Here is a 24,636-nt window from a genome sequence, read left to right as displayed (position 1 = left end):
TAATTAGAAATTCAACTATTAATTGTTATTGAATAAGAGGTAAGAGGTTATTGTTCAACTTTTACAAACTGTGACCAGCCAGGTGATCAGTGACCGAAATTCTGGCCCGTGGGCTCTTTGCAATTGGACAGCTCTGTTATATGTAATAGGAAGGGGTGCACAACCTGTAGCCTGCTAGCTCTTGATGTGCGGCAGCTTCCGAGCATAATTGTATAAAATATTATAATTTTTTTTGAAAAAAAAAAAGTAAATTTTAAACTATGCTTTTGGAGCTGTGGTGGCTTAGAGGATAGAGGGTTCGCCTTTCAATAAGGTGAACCGGGTTCGAATCCCAGCGATGGCTGGTCGAAATGAATCTCACAATCGACCACAGTGCTGACATAAAAATATCCTCAGTGGTAGACGGATAACGGGTTAGAGTCTTCTTGCCATCAGGCTAACCGTGGGAGTTTTCCGTGTAATCTTTATATTTTTTGAGGAAAAGGAAATTTTTTTTATTTTAAAAAGCCTCAGTTTCGAACGAATTTTAATATTTAAAATAATGCAATTTTATGCAAATATATTGACTGATAAAATTATCATAATTGCAGTCAACATGTCTGAATATTTGGGCATGCAGCCCTACATTCAAACAAGTTGTGCACTCCTATTAGAATAAAAATATTTTTTTCTCTTTATAAAATTTTTTTAAATTCACTTTACAAATAAGAATAACTCTTAACTAAAATAGGAATATAATTATCGTAAGATAGTGAGTTATTTTGTCATATTTTTAAGATTAATTTCATTTCAATGGAAGTATATACAATGTTCCAATTAAGAACTTTTTCTAAATTCTGCCTTTCCATCGCATTTATTAATTCGTTATTAATTAACACTGAAATAATTAAAATTAAAATATGTAAACTGATATAAATTAAAATAAAATGATTGATTATAAATACCCGAATGTCTTTTCATTGTGTTCTTTTTTCAAATTAAAATTTAAAAAAATAATGTTAAATGTAAGATAGGGAGCATTTTTAAATTTTGAAGGAGGGCGAGCAAAAGGCGTAAGCCACTGGTAATATTATATTAAAATTTGATATATTTTGTTGGAACAACATAAAAGCAATGACAAAAATTCAAGTTATTAATAATAAATCAAAATGTATAGTTCAATTTGCCAAAATATTTTCTATTAAATTAACAACAAAAATATTTCCTTATTCTCACTAGAAACTTATCAAAATATTAATTAATTTCTTTTCACACTAAATAAAAAATGCTGTTACTAATTAGAATAAAAAATTAGACAAAATTAATAAATATTAAATTGGTTAGTTTCTCTAATTCATTTAACAAGAAAAAAAAGTAAATAGCGGCATACTACAACTTAATCCAAACAGTAAACAAGACCATTTACTATCACATTCATGTGCAATTAATGTAATAACATATAAAATAAAACACAATTAATTATGCACTAAAGACAAATAATGGTCAAAAAAGGAATAACCATTTGCAAATGTTCATTACAATGCTGTGAACGTCCGTAATTACTTTAAGGACAACAAAGAAATTAATAGTAAATAGCAGTAAATTATTATTAATCAGAACAGTTAATAAAACCGTTTTCACCACATTGATGTACAATACATGTAATGACACGTGAAATGGAACGTAATTAATTGTTGCAAATACAAATGTTCTTAGAATGAATAATAATTCAGATTGTTTATTACAATGTTATATAGCCTTAGAAGAAGAAAAAAATTAATATCGGCGCTACATTTCAATCCGAATAACAGACCAAATAAATTCTGTTACGTTATTGATGTGCAATACGTGTTAAAACTATGTAAATACCTATTTTCACTCTGTGAGCTAGGACGAGAAGGGGACACAACAAAAAGAAACTTGTCCAATTCATGTTTTTAACGAAATGAAGAGTTCTTACTGACCTAGAGCATCAGATAAAAAGGAAGTGAGATTTCTACGATAGTGACGTAATTTTTCGCCCTTTTTTTTATTTTATTCCATGATGTTATTTTCTCCAACTTTTTTTTTTCTTCCTTCTATTTGATTCAATGAAGCATTGATTAATTTTTTTCATGAAAATAAACGTCAAAATTGAATAATACGCTTTAGAGTAGCAACTACTGATTTAAAATTACAGTATCGTTTGCATTTATTATTTCATCAATACGTTCAATTATAATAGAACGGATTAAAAACACAGAATAAAATAAGTTAACGATAAAGAACAGCTGCAAATTATTTTTAACGTATAAACATAGCATTTTTTTCTTTTCTTTTTGCAAAAGATATGTTGAAAGTCTCTTGAAAGATGCATCAAATCAACATTATGCAATACACGTCAAGTTCTTGTTGAGTTAAAAATTATTTTTAAATGGAATTATGGAATACATATTAAAAGCTCATCAGGTATATATGACAAATTAGGAAATGTATTTCAACTTTAAATTATGCTAAAGGTGCGTGTACTCGAAATAAAAGTAAATACCATAAACACAGAAAGAAAAAATGTGTGTAAAAATTGCTACACTTTGTCAAATTTACTGTTATAATTTAAAATGTTTATATTATTTTATTCACAAATTAAGTTGACCTATGGAACTAAATCAAGGATTTTGATATCACTGAAGAAAAATCAAGTGTCAGTTCAGTTTCTTTCTTGCTTTATTTATTTACTATTTTGATAAATAAAAAACAACATAAAATGCTATTAAATGAAGACTATTATTTCAAAAATCCTATTAATTCCAGAATCAAGTAAAATGGCATATATTTTCTTACCATTGACTGCAAATAAACGTATTACTTAAGAATTAGATATTTAAATTTGTAAATTGGCTTCATTCTAATTTTATTCCTATTTTACATTTTTTTCCATGTTCATTTTGTCATAATTCTTTTCATTAATTTTTTTGATAAATACATTTAAATATAGATGCGAAATGTCATTAAATCGTGAATCACATAATAAACTATAAAATTGGTTACCATTGACCACAAGAAGCGTTTCGGGGAGGAAGTTTCAGGCTTCGCATTTAAATTTTTCAGGAAGTGTTTTTCTCTTATGTAAATAAGGTTCATATTTGTTTTCATTCATGTAAACTTCCCATTCGTTTTTTTCTTTTTTAAATAAATTGAAGAATATTTAAATATTATTGAAACAATATATACATTTAAAGTATTTTTTTTTCTGTTATGCTTATTAAAATGCGTGAAAAGTTTTGAAAAATCAAATTACTGAAAAAATTTTTTAAATTTTTTTTTTATTCCCTCTTTCTCTCTTTAAAAAAATACTATTTAATTTTTGCACGGGTTATTTTTTCATTCTTCGTTTATTTTAAAAAAAATATTTTTACTTACATTCACAATGTATTTTAAATTAAAGAAATTAAAAGATTATTTTCGAAAAAAATTTCTGCTAAAAAATATTGAAAATGACAATTGTAAATAACAATTTCAGAATGCTTATACTAGAAACTTTTTAAATAAGAAATTTTTAGTATACATTTAAATTTTTCATTACAATTGTATTTATAATTAACATATATTTAAAAAAAAATTAAAGATTTCTTAAAATGTATGCATATATGTGTTGTCACCCCAGAAAAAATATTCTTAACTTCGTACATATTATTTAAATCTGGATTCAATTTCATTGACTTTCTTGTTTAATATGAATACTGTCCAAACACACAAATTACTTAAAGTAAGATCACTGAAATTAATTTTTAATGATTCGAGGGGGTGAAATCAAATACAACTTTGTTGAAATTCGATTTCTCAGAAACTATTCGACCGATTTCACTCAAATTTTGTATTTTGCCATGTAAAATTATATTCTTTAAGACGATGTATAAAATTGTACACCTTACAGTTCAAAGTTTTTTCGACTAATATTAAATAAAACAATAAAAAATGATAAATATTTATTAAAAATTATTTTTTGCATGAAATCATCTTTCGATAAATAAATTTTATACTTGAGGGTAAAATCTTTTCGATTCGTTTAAAAAGCTCTCGAGATATAGCAAAAAGTAAAATTAACGCTAGGGAGCAAAAACTTTGGACAGCTCTCCTGACCAAACTATTGGGACCCTATATTGCGGCTGGCTACACTCTATATTTGGGGGGTTACAAATCAGAATCCTTAAAAAAAAAAAGATATGTTTATTAAGAGAATGTACAATTTTGTGTCTGATTTCGTATCCTAAAATATCGTCTGCTCTTATTAATTAGTACAGTTGTTACCACCTTGAACAATTAAGAATGAGTTCTAGAACGCGAAGATCAGACCATTGGATCAAAAGCAATTCAGGGTGATCCGTTTTTTATTTTGCACTATACGCTTTTACTGTACACTAACTTTACTGTCAGGGTTCCCTCTCAATTTGCGAAAAAAAAAATTCCCTGACTTTTCCAGGTAAATTTCAATGAAAATTGAGACCATATTTTCCTCAGAAAACTTTGATTTTTTTTATTTGTTTTGTGAAATATTAGATTTTATATTAAATCTAAGTTATTGATTTAAGTGATTATCTTTTGGATGATACGTATTAGCGTCAGAAAAAGTACAAAATGAAAAAAAAAAAAAAACTTCCACAAAATATTAACAAGACGAAGAATCACTTATCAGATCTATGCTTGAATTGTTTTCAAGTGTAGATCAAGTTACTGATTTCAACAATATATCATTAATATCATTTATGAATTTCAGTTGATTTGTTATTTTTCCTCCGTTAACAAACATTTGATATTTCTTAAGACACATTTATTGCAAAATAATAATAATAATAAATAAATAAGAAAAATGAAATAAAAAATTTCTTTCGATACAATTATTGTCTGCAACATACTAAATGGATATTGCATATTCTTGAAAAATCGATAGTAAAAAGGGAAGCTCATAGTTAAGCAAAAAATTAATAATGCAAACTGATTAAAAATTAATAATGCAAACTATATAATCCATTAAATTACCCTATGGTTTCAGACTTTCAAACAAGTTTCAGAACCAATTCCAAAAATGCAGTCTCCTCAATAAAGAAATTATTTTTTCCTTTTCCGTTTCGTGCAGGAACTTATCAAAAAGCTTAAAACCATGTTTTTAAAACAAGCAAATTTGCCGTATTATATATTTTTGTTCGTTTTAAGTAAGTAATACACTTATTTTTCAAATAATGAGAAAGAAAAAAATTTAAAAATGATTTTTTCGAATGGTCAATAAAAGTAAAAATATTTCTATTTTTATCACACCTAAAACTTCGAAACCTCACACTTTCGAAAAAACAGGGAGTAGGGGATTTTCGGTGGCGATGAAAGTATAATACGAAAGTGATGAACGCGTTTTTTGTGTTAGGTGTGCTAAAAACAGATTTTCATTTTTACTTGAAATTTTTTTTTTTAAATTTATTTTCTTTTCAGTTTTGCGTCTGTTGATTTTTTACGTAGAAAAGTGGTCGAAATTTTGATTGACGATAAATTCGATTTGGTAATAAAAATATGATAAATTCTTTTCACGAAACAAGTATTGTAATTAAGTACAAAGGTCCAGTTTAAATTTATGTATTCAAACTAGTTGCAAAGTGGCCAAAATTTAGAAGGGCGATAAATTCCTTTCGGGCGATAAAGGGACAAATTTTAATTGTAGTGTTCAGGAAATCACTCGCCCTGTCGAACATTATGCAGCGCGCAGATAGCGGGTTTGAATCCCGCCACAACACTGGGTGTATCTTCGCGCTGTTTTCTACTTGACAAGTCTCGCAATGGACTGATCGAAAAGACACGATTCCCAGAAGAACAAAGAAGTCAAGCATCACTGGTGTGTGATCACTTTGATCAGCCTGTGTAGAAACCGAGGGTGAGCGGTATCGGTCTTCGTTAAATTGTTCTACCTTAAAGTTCTCGACTTCGAGCGCAGATCGTCGGGGCCGGGGAGTCATCCCCTATACAGAGGATCAAAATTCGCGATGGCATGTCTTCAGATCATCCTCAGGGATGTTTCCCAGACCGTCGCCAATAGCCCATTGTGCAGCTCTAGTGCGACGTAAATAAAGTACCTACCTACTTACCTCTACTTAACAAAGGCTTATAAGTCGTTCTTATGGAACTGAGCACACAAGCCTGCATATGTACCATGAAAATAAAATCAGGAAACCATTGAAACTTGTTTAGTCCTCTAGTATATGGTTCCAGTTTAAGTGGTCTACTAGTCGAAGTTTTGATTGACGATAACTTCTATTTAGAGATAAAATGACAATAACCTCTATTTGCAATCAAGTATCGTATTCCTATAGATATTTGAGTGCTCTATCTAGTCGGAAAATGGACAAAATGGCAAGATTCTATCGTCACGGTAATGAGCAAGTAAATTAAAATGAAGTATAATTAACTAAATAGACAAAACATATCATATAAGAGTACTGAATGCCATAAAGATTATAATTAAAATTCCTCTTTGTAACTGAATCAATGCACTTTTAAACCCAAACTGTCAAAAAATTACCATTAATCATAAATTTAACTAAACATCTGATTTAAAACTTTTAGGGCACAAATAGAACAGAATATTTTTTAATGACATTAATTATGGCTAAATATTTATTTAATTTAAATATGTAACCCTTCTTGTTAAATGGTTTATCTCCTAATGTGTTTTATAAGGACAAAAGAAGTTAAATACAAAGCACAAAATGTTTTAAAGTACTTTAGGGATAACTTTTTTAATTCAATTCAAACTCTGGTGCTATTGTATTAACTAAACTCAATACTCATGGGGAAAAGACTAGGTTGGTAAAAAAGTTTCTTCTGATACCCTGTGTAGCACACTACATACGACTGTGTAGCGCACTACATACGACACAGTTTTTAACTAACTGTCTAAATAAGTTAATAATAAATTTAATTAAAAATTAATGGGTTTCAATTGAATGTAATTTACCTTAAATCACACACCATTTAGTTGCCAATGACAACAAGATGAAAAAGGGAAGAAAAATGCGTTATTAACAATCAGAACTATCAGATAAAATTGATGGACTGAACGTAACGTGATGGCTGAACGTAATCTGATCTAAAAGAACCTCCTAGACTAGACATGTCTATAGGGGTACCCAAGCTTACAAATTTTCAGATTCTCCCTATTCTCTTACCTTTAGTCCTGCATCAGTATAAAGGTACTTTTCCCTGTCTTACCTGTGCATTAGTTTGAAGGTACTACACCATGTTTTATCTAAATTGTGCATCAGTTTGAAAGTACTTTAACTAGTTTTACCTTTAATCTTGCATCAGTTTGAAGGTACCTAGAAGCGATATCTCTTATAAGGCAGAACTAGATCAATTGACCTTTAGCAATTCATCAATTGTTTGTATCATCAGTTAGATAATAGCAACAGTGATTTTTTTTAAATATTCATTATTAGCAAGCAATTGAGCAAACGACTTACAGTTAGGACTGGGCGATATTAGAAATTATATATCGTGATATATCGTCAGTTTTGCATCGCGATATAGCGATGTATCACGATATAGTATTTTTGAATTTCATTTACTTTAAGGCACAGAAAGTCAGATATCTATCAAGACTTCATACGCATATTGATTTAAATCAATTTATAAATTTGAAAATATATATGTTTTGCTAAAGAAAGATATTAAATAAATTGACTAACATGTACAAATCTTACTTAAAATATTTATTGAAAAAATGTGTGTAGATACAGAATGAAATATTTGCACTTCTTTATCGTTTATAAGGTATAAGCAGTCTTAATTTAAGTTAACCCCTAAAACACCCTTAATGAAAAAAAATATTGTTATTAAACAAAAGCTGATTTTAAAATTTCAAAATATATTTTAATTAAAATAAAAGTTAGATTGACTAAAAGCCGAAGTTTAAAATTAAAAATGTTCGAATTTTAAACTAAAAAGTAAACATAAGATTTGTAATAATTTCTTAAAATTTTCGTTCTCTGAAAGATTTCTCAGTTTAAAAATAAAAAGGGAATTTTATAAAGATATCTAGCTGAAATTATTGAAAGAAAATTTAAAAAATTAAAAAAAAAGTTTGTTAAGAAATTCATTATACACTTAAAACAAAGTGTTAAAAATATTTTTTTTTTTTTAAAAAAGAAACTTTTTTTAACAAATCAATATTTGCTTGTACTATTATGCGTAAATAATTACAGAATTATTAAGTTCGATCGTAATGTTCAAATTCTTAATGAAGAAGTAAACACAAGTTTTGTTATATTTTCTAAAAATGATCACGCAAATAACAAAAGATTTCTTAGTTTAAAAATAAAAAAATAAATAAAAGTGAAATTTATCAATATATTTACCTAACAGCATAGGAACAGAATTTAAAAAATAAGTTCGTTAAAAAATTATTTGTATGCTTAAAACAAAGAGCTAAATAAATTTTAGAAAAAAAAATGCTTCTTAAACACTATTTTTATTATTATTTCATATAAATAATTAAATTAAATTAAATAATGACCGAATTATGAACGAAAAACAAAGTAAGACAAAGTTTCTTAATTAAATTCTTAAAAATAAAAACAAAAGAATTGTGATATTCGGTAATATATTTAGCTAATTAACTAATAATATAAAACGAAAATTAAAAAAAAATAATGATTTTACTCTCTAATAAAACGAAGTAGTAATTGATAAAAAAAAAAGAAATGAATAAAATTCGCAAACTTTTCAAATTCTTTTGAACAAATAAAGTTTATTGACTTATGTCCAAAAAATAAGTTTTGTTTTAACTTTATTTCTAAAAATAAAAACAACTCAAGATTTATAAATTTAAAATCAGTAATAGAAGCCCATTAAATTATTAGAAGTTTTATCCGAAAGGTTTTTAATAAATTAAAAGAAAGTAAAAAAATAACCTAACAAATTTATTTACTTTGTAATTTAATTCCTTATGGATGCCTTACATTAGATTTCCGATAATTTTCACATTTAAAAATATAAAAAAAGTTTTGTCAGAAAATAAATAAAAAACTTACCTAATTAATGAAGAAACTTTTCTTTATAAATTCTTTTCAATAATAGATTGCGTTCAGAACAATGTTACGACGGCGATCACGAAGTTAATCCCATTGAAAATAATCTACAAGAAACGATTTCAAATCGCGAAGGTGCGAAAACGAACATGTGATATAACGATATATAAAGGTCTCAAAAGTGATTCTGATTCTACCGCTCATCAGTCAAGGCCGTCTCAACATAACGAAACAATATCGTCTTCCACAGCGCGAGTTGGCATCGGAACGTAAGAGAAAGTCCTTGCGTGTATCGCTATATCGTCTTCTTCACTCGACGGCTTAAATCAGATTTCTGATGCATCGCTTGGAATGAAAGTTGCTGTATCGGTTTGCCGATGTAGGCGTTAAATCGATATGTCGCGATATATCGATTTATAGCCCAGTCCTACTTACAGTAAAATGAATTTTAAGTGATGTCATCTTAGACATCTTTTTTATGACTTCAAAGATAAAGGTCTGATACATTGAAAGATCAATTGACCTTTAGCAATTCATCAATTGTTCGTATCATCAGTCAAATAATAGCAACAATGATTTTTTTTAAAATGTTCATTATTAGCAAGCAATTGAGCAATCAACATACAGTAAAATGAATTTTAAGTGATGTCATCTTAGACATCTTTTTTATGACTTCAAAGATAAAGGTCTGATACATTTTTAACTTATAAAAAATTTGAATGAATCAAGAGGAGTTGAAAAACAGCAATTAAAGTTTATTATTAAAATTTGAAAACATCAATAAATGTTACACACAACACCATCAGGTAACACAGTTTTCAGAGTATAAATGTTTTTGAATAGCAGGCAAAATAAATTTTCGAGAAAGACTAGAGTTTTCTTGTTCAAATAGATGAACACAACTGATAGGCACAGGAACGTGACAAAGACACAAGCTTGGATTTTCAAGACCAACAAGATAGCTAGTAACCTGGAATAAATAAATAAAAATAATTGAAATAACGATTTAATACCTATGAAATTTTATTTAATACCTACTACCTATGAAATGTTCCCACAAAAGCCTGTTGTTGGCCAGAAGGGGTCATGGGGGTAAAAGCTCCACAATTTCATAAAAAATGGCATGAATATGGCAATGTAGCCAGCATTGCACATAAGCCCCTCTATTTTCCTGACAAACTGGAACCCATCAATTTGAAGATGGTCCCTTAAGATCAGATTCCAGTTCCCATGACAACTCAATGCCTTTAACCATTGAAACAGTATCTGATTAAAACAAATAAAATTTTTCATGAGGTGGAAGTTTTGTTTTCAATGTTCACAAGAAAAATATTAAATTAAGAATTTATTTCCTTTCAATTTGATGCTTATTTTAAAATATAAAACGTTAAAATTAAATTTCAAATTTAAACAACTTACAAAACTTAACCATACATTAATATACTAATATGCTCCTTTCCATTTCCTTTATTCCTGCATTGACTCTCTATACCATTCATAGTAAGAGCTATAAACAAACCATTGTCCCAGCCAATAAAAAGAAACAAAGCACGATTATCTTTAAAGCTTCATTGCAAATTATATAGTAATATTTTTGCGACCTCTCCACACGAGAATCATGTTGAGAAGTTGAAATATTGTAGTAAATGTTTCAATAAATTTTTACAGGTAATTATGTTTTGTTTCCTTTAAAGGTCAGAAAAACTTATTTTTAAATGACCCTCATATTTCATACTTAGAGTTATCTATAATATAAGCCTTTAACAGCCCTCTTTAGGTAAGCTTTACATGAATGTAAACAACATAATTAAAAAAGGTGTAACTAAGTACTTTGTTCAAAAATTGTTGACTCTTGTCATATATAGCTATCTGCCTCTTTACAAGACCGTTATCCTCCACAATTTGACTTCCAAGGATGACTATGAATGAGAGATTCTTTTGGATTGATAATTGCTCCAAGGCAAGAAGAAATTCATCATCTTGGATTATGTCCTGAAATAAGAATAATAGTGTTTTAACCCTTAATTAAGAGAAGAAAAAAAACTCAGAAAAGTTCTACAATACACATTTACTTTTATTGAATTCAGAATTAAATAATGTACAGAGCTAAATAAACAGTTGTATAAATTTTGATTTAATGATTGGATAACATTAATGGTAGGGTTGGAAATTTAAAAAAAAAAAAAAAATCACTGGTCTACAGGACTAATAACTATTAAGATATTATTCTCCCACATACATTGCGCTGATTCGTTTACATGCCTCTATTATATATATATTTTTAAAAAGTTAATAAAGTGAATTTAAATAAAAAATTACAATACAGATAATCTGCAAAGTTCACAATTATGATGTAATATGCTATTTTGTGAATAGCACAAACAAAAACAGAAAAATAAAAACAGCATACTAGCCCTTTACATCGATTGCTGATTTGGGGGCCACTGATAATTTATTTTATAGGGGTCCAAGTCAACTTTTAATGGTCGCAGACCACAATTAATTTCAAGTCTTGTAATGGTTTAAGGGTCAAACTTCAAATATACAAATTTGTGCAAACAATATAAAGTTACAAAATTAGAATATGCTTACTCTGAGTAAACATAACTTTTTCAAAGGATTTTACATGAAGATCTTGAAAATATGTGGGAAAGCCACATATTGGAAAATATCCCAATCAGTGTATCAAAAGTTATTAAGGAGTAAATTTTTCCTGATTTTTGCTTTTGTTTCAGATTTTGCAACTTAAAATATTGTCACCACAAATTAATCAGTACATTTGAGGTTATGCCTTTGATTCATTATGATTGCATCAAATTATGTTATCAAAATAATTAAAGTGTTTAATTTTTTATCTTGTTTAATGTATTGTGTGAACTAAGAGAAAAATTAAGTTCAACTGAATTGTTCATAATACATTATAAATAAATGAATATGTATTATGGCAATCATTATATAAGTTTTCAAAATAAAGAAAATAGGAAAAAAAGGAGCATTTCCACACAACTTCTTCTTACCTCAATGTTTTGATAGAAATGGCAAGACATTTATTTTCAAAAATGTTAATAGAATTAAAGTTAATTAAATTATAAAAATCAGCTCTAACTAGAAAATTGAACAAAATTACCTTTAAAAGCAAAGGCAGTGAAGCAATTGCAACATTTGTTGCACCATTGCTAATATATTTAGTGTCTTTCCTCAGCAGTTGTTCAGGAGATAAATCTAAAATGCATAAAAAGACAAAAGTTAAAAGTAAAATGAATCACTAGCCCATTTCAATGGACAAAAATAACATTAAAAAAAGATAATTTCCAGTTTTTAAAAGCCACAATGTTTTTAATTCAATTAGTCAATAAAAACTTCAAGTGTAATTTTTAGAACATATTACATTTTACTTTTTATTCTATTGAATCTAACTACAATTTTTAGCACATTATACAGTTTAAACTTTTTAATATGACCAATACAGCAACCCTTCTATTATAACAACCAATGTATGATGTTCCATTTGTTTTTCGATGGATTAATTATTTTAATGTCCATTAGAATGCCAGAATGTAATGATTCACACCAATATAGCAAACAAAATTATTTGAATTAGAAAAAGTTTCAAGAAAGAAATTACTTAGACCATGGTTAAAAGAAATAATTTAAACCATTATTTTCCTTGATGTTGCCACACAATAAATTACAATATCCTTCCCTTCAAATGATACAAAGATGACTCTTTGAATTCTTATCATAAGTACAAGGTGGTTATAATTTTTGGCCACTCATAATCTGTACAACTTTCTTTTCAAAGGATACAATAATTTTATAAATCATACTTCTCTTGAAGAAAAATGAATTTCTTTTTATGAAATGTCAGTGCCCTAGTGTGGTTTGTTTTACAGTTTAAACATGTGGTCCTCACAGTTATTTTGACATGTCATTTATTCGAAAATGGAAACCCTGGACCAGCATGCTATTTTTTTAAATCCATTTTCACCTATTAAACATTATTTTAAACATTACTTTTACACGTATATTAATGGTAAAAAAAATTTGTATTATTATAAATTTTTCTGTTAATTATTAAATTTATATTAAAATAAAGTATTGCTTTGTTGAAATTGGTCTACTATTTTTTTTTTACCTACAAGTTCATATTTACAGTATTCTTATGCATTCACGATAAAAAGACCTAGTGCTATTGAAGCATGTAAAGTTAATACAGTTACAGGTAATACAGCTAGCTTTAAGAAAGTATAATTATAAAATGTTGAAACATATTCAATTTAGCATTTTATGAGTAACAGAAGTTTTACTACTTCCGCAAAACACCTTCAAAACCAACTGCTTTACATATCGCCTTTAAAATATCTTTATTTTTGCATTTGAAGGTATTTATATATTTCACACTAATATTAAGAATAAACTCTTTCATCAGAATTTATTGACAAAAGTAAATGATTATAAAGATGGACTTTGATAATCGAAATATGATTACCTAAAGTAGGTTCAGACTAATTATTTCAGATAATCAGGATTCCACTGCACTTGCATGAAGTGAAGCTTCATGATAATCCAAAAATTAAAACTTTCTATGTTCAGAATAATTACTTTGTTTAATTGATATTCTATAGATTACAAAAAAAGAACAATTCTAATTCCATTTCATCAGAAGAATAAAATAATCCAGTTATTAAAAAAAATTATAATTATTATATTTAATTCCTATCTCTGCTTCTCATATAAATAAATCACATATTTAGAATAACAAATTGAAATTTTTATTTAAAAATATGAATAAGCCAATTAATTTGAATCATTGATTTAAGACTTAAAAAGAAATAATACACAAGATTATGAAACTTATACATATATAACTCTAAATGAAGCATTTACTTGAAGTATCAAATTTTGCATGAAGTAATTCCTGGAATAGTTCTTCTTTATTTATATCTTTAATGTATTTTTCTAATTTGGCAGCAACAACCTTGTCTTTTTCAGTCACTCTTTTAGCACTCTCTTGTAAACATACTGTGTCCAACAAGATTGTACCTGAAATTTAATAAAATGACTAACTACATATTTTTAATAATAGGTAATTAAATAATAATTTTTACCTATACCTTTAATTTTATTTTGCACTGCAAAAATAAATAAATTAATAAAAAAAAAGTAAATAGATAAAATGAAAAATAAATAAAGTATTCTAACACAAATAAGGATGAAGCAATTACTTGTATTATTATTAAAAGAAAATTTTAAAATCAATGTTTCTCGTTGTTTAAAAGCTATGATTATAGTAAAGTAGAGAGGAGAAGTCTCTGGAACAAGTGTTTTAATAAAATTTCTCAGCTTTTGCCTGTTTAAATAAGTGAAAATCAAATACTTTTTATTTTGTTTACTATTATAACTGAATTCAAATAATATCACATTATTAATTGTGTATTATACATTAAAAGATTTGTAAAAACAAAAAATAAAATAAATGATGATATTTTTATGTTCAAAAGTATCTGGCAAGATTATGATTTTAATTTAGTTAAATTTTCTTCAATAAATCTAATATTGATGCACACAGGTAAAATTTGTTCTTATTTTTGTTTTGAATAGGGATGATTAATTACACAATGTTATGGTTCTTTTAATAAATGATATGCGGTATTAAGATCTAGAGATTTACTTTGCCAGTGTACAGCGGTAATATGTTTTGTTAAGTTTAAATCATTCCTCATAAGCTTTGAGGTATTTTTCAGGGCATTGTCTTGATGAAATGTCCAATTTTTATGACATCATTTTATCTGCATACGTCAAAAGACTGTTTTAAAAAATATACCAATACAAGAGCAATCTATAATGCAAATACAAATCCAGAATGTACAGCCGTCACTCCCAACTGAATTGAATTTGAATTTATGAGAAAATCATATATTTTTTCTTTTTTACAATTCTGGACAGTCCATCATAAGTGGTTTAAAGAAAACTGTATTCTAGCTATCTGATTTTATTTTCTAATTAATGGTTTTTATAGCTATTTGTCCGTCTTGTAATACTACTACACAAGCATATATTTAAAACACTTTCTTTGTGTCACTTCAGTACAATTTGAGGAGGTAGTTTTCGTGACGTCCTATGTAGATGCGCGTTTCATTATACAGTTATCGTTTTCAGTTGTTTTTCTTGGTTGGTTTAACACATTTAGACTCAATTTGATGATGAAATTTCATTAAAGGATCTGCTTTTTTCTGATTATTTTAATACTCTTTCACACAACTCTAAATATATGCATCTGCATGTTATATCAATGTAAACTAAATTTTTATAACTGAAATATTAGGATTAAGACCTTCATGGTGACATATTGACTGTTTTAAACACAAAAATATTGTAGTTTATTTAAATTTCTATGGTTACAGATGCTTATATATAAAATAATTAATAAAAATCCAATATTATTTAAATTTGATTACAATTCTAAACAAAATGAAAACTATTCGTTTTTCCCTCATTTAAAAAACCACAAACCAGTAACAGGGTAAAAATATATTGATCAGAGATTTTTGCTTACCACTATATTTTTCATAGTAGCTGTTCTCATGTTTCATAACATTTTGTAGTCTTTTAATAAATAGTTCATTATATATTGTTATTTTCCCCAACCCTTAAGTAAGTTTTGATTTACTATAATTGTATTTTTACTTACAAAATAAAAAAAAAGTGATCACAAATCAATTTTAATTATTATTTAAAAAAAAAAAAAATCTGTTTTAGCTTCATATTAATTACACAATAATTTTTAGAACTGAGAAATATTTTATAAAATAAAGCTGGTTAGCTAGTAATTTAAAAACTGAGAAAAACAATCTAGAAGGAAAAATGTTTCTCTTTCAGCATATGTCAAATATTTCTGTTAATTAAAGAGGGATGAATAATTTATTTAAACAATAAGAACATCCTGTAGTTATTGCACTGAGTATAACGCTATTTTCTCTAAGTGTGGTTTACAGCTTTCTGCAACAAAAAACTCAAAATATTTATTAATAATTTTACACTACTAAAACATTATTTAATTAATAAATAATTGGTACCTCAATAGAAAAAAGTAAATGTATATAATTCTTCAACACTACTAATTATAATATTTTTTTTAAATGAATAGTTGGTGCCCCAATAAAGAAGAAAAATAATAAATAAATCCAAATGTCCAAAAGAAACTCTAACACTATAAAACATTTTTAAATGAATAATTTGTATCTTAATAAAAAAGAAAAAGCACTTACCCAAAAGAAGTAATGCTATCTGACTATCTATAAGGTTTGGAAATTTAAGTATCTCTTCTGCAATCAAAGTTGAACATGATCCTACATCTTCAATCTTTGAATCAATTCTATATTTTACGAAAAAATAACAAATTTAATGAGTTACGCAAAGATATTTTTAACATAATAAAAAAAATAAAGTTGAACATGATCTTATATAATCAATCGTTGATTAAATACTATATTGCATAATCATAATAAGCTAGAAATAATAATCAACAATAAGCTAAGATAACTAACTTAAAATAAACATTAATTTAATGATGGGCTACTTAAAGATATTTGTAAATAAATAAAACAATCAAAGTAGATTTCGATCATAAATCTTGAATCTTTGATTCTATTCCATTCTATTTATGAAATAATAATTTAATGATGAGCTAATTTATTAACTGAATTTAGCTATAATTCATTTGGTCATGGGTTTGAAAAGAAAGTATTTCAACATAAAGCTAAGGATACTTTAAATTTATTGACTTTTATGCTTAGAAAAATATCTAAAAAATGGAAACAAGTTATAAGCTAAAAAAATCATTAATTTAAATTTGGTTATAAAACACATAATAACTAATTTCTGTTTGCTGGTAATATCAGTTGGTATAGTAGATTTTTTTTTAGTCCACCAAATATATATATATAAAAAAAAAAAAAAAAAAAAAAAAAAAATTGCACTTTATACATAATTTGTGTTTAAAGCTCTCCAGTGGAATATTTGTTGAATCAACTATAAAATCATAATCTGAATTCCATGAATAAAACAACCATTATTTACTTGACTGGCTTATGTAATCGACAAATTTACCACAAATAGGTATTTATCTTGGAATGGGTAAAGCAGTGCCCCCTATAATTTTAAGGGGTGACTACTCTAAAGGTATACTACTAATAAAACACTAAATCTCAAGCTAAAGTAATTTTTTCAAGTCATACTCTTTTACTCTCAGATTTATGTTATACACAAATAAATAAATAAAAAATGAATCAAAATATTCCATCCTTTCAAACAGTCAAAAAATAAAAGGACAAGTAGGTAAATAATATATTTAATGACACATGACAACAAATATATATGACTATGCAATTAATTAAGACAAAAAGTCACCTGCTTATTGTTTCTGGATTATTAATTTTATGATGATCAATTATTTGAACTATTGTTCCTTGCAAACTTGTTTGCTCCTCGCTTAATGCATTATGGTCAACAATAATTAGCTTAAGACGATTTTGGTCCTTCAGGGTCTAAAATAAAAAATTTAAAGGGAAAACTTTAAAAACATGATTATTATTTAAAAAAAAAAAGATTCTTATACAGTTTATAGTCAAAAACTCAACTTTAAAAACTCAATCAAGATGCCAAGATTATGATCAGATGCCAAAATGATGATAATCAAGATGATTATGAACAACTACAACAAAAACATGCAACAAAAGACTCTGCATTTACATTTTTTATTATCAAGTACAGCAAAATCACAATTAGATAAGACATTGAATCGAGCATTAAGTATTGATTAACAAATTTTAACATAAGAAAAGGTTGCTAAAACTATTTCTTTGTTTTTTGTGCTTTTTAATTAAATAATGTTTATCATAAAACCATACTTTTCCTGACTGCTAAGCCAAATAAAATAAACTAGAAAGAAAATTGTCTTCCTTTGCAGTCATTTCCGGAAAGATAATGTAGATAATTTTAATCAAAGTGTGAATGAAGTTAATAATCATTCCTTAAACATATTTCAACAAAATTTGTGTTAACAGGATCACTATGTTTACTATTTAACTAGGAGGCTCCGCCCCCTGCTCGCTAACGCTCGCCAACCCCCGAGAATTGCTACGCAATCCTATGTGGTTCACGCTGTGAACCATGACTCGCTGCGCTCGCTCGCCAATGAACACAATGTTCTAGCACAAAGACATAATATATTATCATCAAAGACATAGTATTTTATCATCAAAGACATAGTATTGTACTTATGTAGAAGAATTCTACCAATGTTCTCATTGGCTTTTAAAAAAGTATATTAGCTATTTAGATTGTACATGGTGAAAAAATCTAAACATTAGCTAAATAAGAAACATATTAGCAAAATAAATTATCAAATATTGCTTCACTAATATTCTGCATTTTAAAGCGTGAAAATTCAATGCATTCAATAGAAACACTAAACGTTTTTTAGACGTTCAGGTAGCTCCCAGTAGAAAAATATCAATTCAACAGCGGCCTTTTAATGCATTCTCACTTCAATTAATTAATTAATTCCTAATTGAGTTTAAATAAAATATTGTCATGTTTTTAGTGCATGAATCTGAATTGAACAACCTGATAATGCTCACTCTGGTTATTGTTATCTGGTTGCTCACTACGTGCTCTTGCGCGCCGAATCCAATCAATTAAAAATGAAAACTGTTGCCATCGCAAGAAAAGAAATATCATCGGTTTTATTGAAACATACATACATACGTATTAGCGCTTTATATAATATAGATACTTGATAAATTTAATACCTGAAGATTGATGTCCTCTTCACACATCAGGTGCTCAAGATCTATATTTGTCTTTTTTAAAAAATAAACCACTTCCGTCCTAAGAAGTAAATCTTTTCCACACACATTTAAAACTGGAACAATAAATTCTGTAGTTTTATTAACCTGTAAAAGAATGTAAGCAATCAGACATGATTTTTAAAAAAAGATTTTAGCATATATAATATAAATAAATCATTATTAAGTTTAAAAACGAGTATTTAGAATGATTGAACTAACTAAACCAACAAAAATTAATACTCATTGGTTGAATGGACCATAAAGCAGAGCTCTCCACAAAGGAACAACAACAGTTTCGGATTTACAAACATCACGCACAACTGATGACAAATAGGTGTATCAAACATGCCAATATTGGAGATGATTAACTAATAGTCATATGAAATAGGATAATGCTCTGATCACTATTACTAATCATCGATATCAAAACGATAATATCACAAGCAATATTTATTACATAATAATAATTATTTATACATAATAATATTTATTATATAATAATAATTATAATAATAATTATTGAATACAATATATTATCATTTTTTGATAAATTTTATTTCAATAATGAAAACATTGACCATTGTAAAAATAATCTAAATTAAATAAACTGGAAAAATATTAGATATATTGTTAACTATCAATAACTTTAAACTTACATTGCTATATTTAAATTCACACTTATCGGTTATAAGAGCAATATCTGAGTTGCTGACAACTTGAAAAAGCAGTCACCAACATACATGGTTCTTATAACCGATAAGCAGCCTAAAATGAACCAAATTAAAAATAAATTTAAAAGTAAGATTCAGCAAAACCTATGATCTAAACATAAAATTTAGACTTACTTTTTTACAATATTAATAAAACATTTAATCCAATTGAAATTATTAGAGAAAAGGAAACAGAAAAAATAAGGTTTCTTAAATATGTATTTTGTTACTCTCGAAATCTCAAAGTTGAAGGGACACAAAAAAAATTTCGAGATAGGGTGTTTTTGAGATAACAAATTCAGAACTAAATATGCATGAAATTTTTTTCTAAAATATGATTCTAAAAAGAAGAGTGTTGAAACATAAGAATAACTACTAATAAATATGTATGTAATGATAGCTGACTATAAGTATAAATACAACAATAATAATTTTATTTTTAAAAGTAAGACAAAAATAATTAAGCGTTAGATGGAAAAGAATTAGTTTACAATAAACTTAATGTGATTTTTCTGAAAAAATTAATTTTTTATTTCGAAAAAAAAATTCTACAGAATAAAGTATCGAGAAGATATATAATACTGAGGAGAAAAATATTTTTCGACATAACAAGGTTTTTGAGATATCGAAGTTCGAGATATCAAGAATATACCATGTGTATATATATATATATATATATCTCATTGTAGATATATCATAAAATGAGTTAGTAGCTAAAAAATTCAAATATTTTTAAACAATTCATCAACAAATAAAACAGCATCTTTGATTAAAATGGTGCTGCTCTTTAGAAGCTTAAATTGAGATTTATCTATTTAAAATGAATCAAATTATCTATTTAAATTAAATTGATAAATAACATAAAATGAAATAGTTGAACTAAAACGATTATTTAATAAAAAATGAATGATAATCAAACCTTATAAAGGAAATAGGCAAACACAAGCGATGAAACAACTGAATCTAAATCACATGACTCATTTCCCATCACTACTTTAAAAACTCCTTTTTCATCTTTCTATAAAATAAAAATACTCCTCTTATAAATCTTTGAAATGCATGTATCAGAAGTAATATGTTATTTATTCATCCATGTTCAAGAAAGATGTTGTTTGAAAATCATAATTTTTCATTCATTTATTTTTATAAAAAGCTCAGCTCATACATTTTCTTTAAAAATTGGTATTTATCAAATTCTTCGTCAAAAAGCTTTAATATATTTTCTCTTCTTTTTGTATTAGAAAAGGTGCTTTCATGCATCATGGATGAATTCTATTAAAAAGATTTAATAAGACATCAACGTAGGCGTGTACTATTTTGTTAGAATTTATTTTAAAATGAACTTTTATATTATGTTGTATATATGGTAAAAAATTGGAAAAAAAAAAACGTTTTTTTCTCAAATATTTATATAAATATATTTTTTTTACTTAAATTTTTGATAAAAAGGGAATAAAAAATTTAAAAAAAAATTATCAGTTTGATCATTTTTGAATAAATTATATAATTAAAAGTACTTAATTTTCTGTAAATCTATTACCATATTGGTAAAAAATTTTTTAGGTAGTGCTTAAAATTACTTTTTAAACTAAAAATGATCATAATTGCTGTCATAATGTCTAATTACGTGAGCGTCCCTTCATTATTCAACCTGTTGTGCAAGAAACCCTTCTCTGAAAAAAGGTTGTGCACCCTTACATTAATGCATGTAAAAGTATCAAAAAGGGATTTTCATTAAAAGGAAAAAATATCAACAGGAAAAAAAATAATGCAATGTGCTTTAAAAAGATATAATTTTAACGAAGCAACATTATTTTAAAAGTGTTGTAAGAACCAGCAAGGAAAATGTGAAAATTTTTACAATGGTTTTGTTTTCCTCATTTTACTAGAAAATACAGAAAACAGCATTTTGTTATATTATCAATTGTACATCATAAATTCAACAAACTCAGTCAAGAGGGTTTTGGTCACCAGATGGCAATATTTTTAATTTAAAACTACTTCTTTTTTCTGCCACTGAACCAAGGACATGCTTAAATGAAGCACTTTGAAAATCAGAAATAAAATTATATATACTACAAGTTTCTGATTGTTATTAATTTTTAAATCCATATTTAGAAAAGCAACATCATGCCAATTTACAGCAAAATTGATCTTTACTCAGAAACTGATACAAGTTTAAAAAGCCAGTTTCTAGAACTATCACATTTGCTGTGAAATGGAAAAGTATCTTCTATTAGACATTCTTTGTTATTTTTTAGTGATATAGATCAAATGTATATTTCCACAATAAAAGATATAAATATTTAATTTAAAAAAAATCAAATTCAGTTAGAATTTTAAGAAAATAAATCTTTTAAATTGTAACTCTCATAATTTAATGGAACAAACACTAAAATTGAAGATAAATTAATATTGTTACCAGGGTTTGTTGATTTAAATCAGCTTGATTTAAATCACGATTTAAATCATGATTAAAATCAAATGATTTTTTTAAAAAAATCATTGATTTAAATCAACTGATTTTTATATATATATATTATATTGATTTTAAAAGTTAAAAAACAGTGCTTTAAATTATTGATTTTTTTATTATTTTCTTTTTTTATTTTAAATAAATTGCTGCATTAATTAATTTTAGTAAACGAAAATACTTTCTTTCTTGGTGTGTGTTAAACACATTTAAAATTACATGTTTCAAAATTTTTTGATTCTTAACATTGAAAGTACAGATTAAAGTAAATATTTAATGCTGTCTTAATATAGACTTGCATAGCTGTAGAAAGTAAATAAACATGATTTTTTTTCAAAAAGAAAAAAAGCAAATGTTAATTAAAATTCTACCTTTTGATTAAAAAAGCATGGAATTCAAATCTACATTATAGTTTATTGATGGAAATTTCTATGTTTCTAAAGCTTGAGGTTATATTAAAAAGAAATTACCTTAATATGCCAAAAATAGAAAGAAAAAAAAAGCTGAGTTCAGATATTTTTTTCCTGATATAGCGTCATTCTTCCCTTTCAAAGTCTATTTTAGTAAACGAAGTTACTAGTTTAGTTATTTTGCCATTTTATAAATCATGAGGAAAAAAAAGATCACAATTTTAAATTAAAATTATGGTGTGCTAATTGAAACTTTGTGTTACTAGTTAAAGTAGTATTCTTTAAATTATCTATTTAATCTTGTTTTTTAATTTCAATCATGCCTTGGTATCAAAATGGTCGCTATGCATTATAATGAAAAATTATTTTAGTAAGTTAGAGCTTCTAAAATATTGTTAGTGGAACCTGTCTAAATTGACCACCCTCGGGACCAAGTCAAATGGTCACTATATAGAGGTGGTCACTTTATGAAGAGTCTTTAAAAAGGACTTTTTAAATAAAACTTGCAGAAAATGGTCACCTTACTCAGATTCTCACTTTAACCAGGTGGTCACTTTTACAGGTTCCACTGCAATATAGTTTTAATATTAATTTAATTAAACATTTATCAAGTTTTTTTAATCATAAATTAAAGCTCTTATAGTGTATTTGAATAAAAATCAAAAAAATCTGATTTAAATCAAAAAAATCCGATTTAAATCAAAATAATCTGATTTTTTTAAAAAAAATCACGAACCCTGATTGTTACCTCTAATATAAACATCAGATATATAAATGAACATTGTCTTTGCCCTTTAAGATTAAAATATCATCTACTAATTGGTTCAATTTTACATCAAAGAAAAAATGATCAATTTTGTCTTTTTTGTTTGAAAAAGAATCTTTCATCTTAATTTAAAAGTTTTAGTTTGAGCGTTCAACCATAAATAGTAAAAAAGAGCAGTAGGTCAATAAGATATAATCTTATAAACCAAAATTCTCCATATATCTTGGACATTTCTTGGCTTTTATTACTAATGCTGATAAAAATTTATTTTATTCATTTACTTAGTAAAAACTTAGGTGCATATTTTTTTGTTTCAAAGTATTATTTGCATATAAAAACATTAATATTGATCTGTTCCAGATTCATATTGCTAGGATTAGCTCGTAGGTTTAATGAACTATACTAACCCAAAATTCTAAAACACAAGGGTTCATATTTCATAGTTTGCACTATAAAGATATTCTACTGTAGTTAAAAAATTTAGTTTTAGCCTTTTCACCAAAACAACAGTTATTCAATAGGGGTGAACTAGGGCCAATACACGCAGATATCATATACCAAGACTATTTTGGGAACCACAATATCATAAAAGAACTTTAATCTTAATTCTAATATTTCTTTTAATTTGGAAATAGAAAAATTTTAGAAAAATAAATTCTAGTTCTGAACTTATTTTTTAAATTATTAATATCTCATCAGATGTACCAATAAAATGCATTACCGCTTGAATTGTTATAATACATAAGTAAAAATAGCAGAATTTAAGTAAATGCAAAAAATGAGACAATAATTGAAAATAAGTACAGCACTTGTGATAAGTAAAAAAAAAAGAGTTGTAAGTTAAATAAAAATTTGTTTGCACATTGTAAAATCCTGTTAATTGATTGAGCTGTGTTGTTTCTCCCTGAATCTCAATATTAGTTACTAGCAATTTAAGCTTCTACAACTTGATATAAAACAATCTTTAAAATTCTCCCCTCCTGAAGAATTTATTTTTCATTCAGCTTATAACATTGCTAATAACAAATAAAACAAAATAGTTTCTCATATAATAAGATTTTAAATTATTTTTTCAAAAGTTATGCAATCGAATTTGACATTTATCAAAGTTTGATGACAATAGCAGAAATTTTAATTCTGTTCTTCTTTTGGCGCGAATACAAGACGGGAATCATCTCTTTAAATTTGCTTTTCCAAGAGCTTAGCAGTAAAATTTTTCTAATAAATAAAGGAATACCAATTTTTCCTTTTGTTTCTTCAAATAATTTTCCATGGCGATAGAAATGGATTTATTACAACAAGTCTTAAAATTAAAGGAAATCACTTTTCTTCCACAAATTATAAATTTTGTACGAAATAAAACACATGAAATCAAAATTGAAGTCATTTCGTCTTTTACC

General features: G+C 26.3%; 2 protein-coding genes across 3 annotated transcripts in view; both read right to left on the bottom strand.

Annotated features, from left to right (window-relative positions):
* LOC107446259 (glutamate receptor 3) overlaps positions 1–1,997 on the bottom strand; it is a 30,924-nt gene extending 28,927 nt beyond the window's left edge. The window contains exon 1 of the mRNA XM_016060858.4: positions 1,849–1,997. Coding sequence (XP_015916344.1) covers positions 1,849–1,912 — 64 coding nt within the window. The 5' untranslated portion in view covers positions 1,913–1,997. The remainder of the gene's footprint in view (positions 1–1,848) is intronic.
* Positions 1,998–9,760: 7,763 nt separating this feature from the next.
* On the bottom strand, positions 9,761–24,636 carry pn (exopolyphosphatase prune). Of its 2 annotated transcripts, none has more exons than XM_043052280.2 (9): positions 24,474–24,636; positions 20,507–20,605; positions 18,839–18,982; positions 17,436–17,572; positions 16,295–16,401; positions 13,914–14,069; positions 12,154–12,248; positions 10,857–11,018; positions 9,761–9,996 (listed from the first exon to the last, which is right to left on the bottom strand). In XM_043052280.2, the coding sequence occupies exons 1-9, from the start codon at positions 24,621–24,623 to the stop codon at positions 9,829–9,831; spliced, it is 1,218 nt and encodes a 405-aa protein (XP_042908214.2). In that variant the 5' UTR covers positions 24,624–24,636; the 3' UTR covers positions 9,761–9,828. The 2 variants fall into 2 exon arrangements, with proteins under 2 accessions (XP_042908214.2, XP_042908215.1); XM_043052281.3 differs by having other exon boundaries at positions 24,099–24,609.

This window comes from Parasteatoda tepidariorum, chromosome 4 (assembly GCF_982258835.1).
Source record: "Parasteatoda tepidariorum strain Cologne lab strain chromosome 4, Ptep-v5.0, whole genome shotgun sequence".
Taxonomy (NCBI): domain Eukaryota; kingdom Metazoa; phylum Arthropoda; class Arachnida; order Araneae; family Theridiidae; genus Parasteatoda; species Parasteatoda tepidariorum.
The sequence above is the reverse complement of the archived record's forward strand: the minus strand, read 5'-3'. Positions and strand labels throughout refer to the sequence as shown.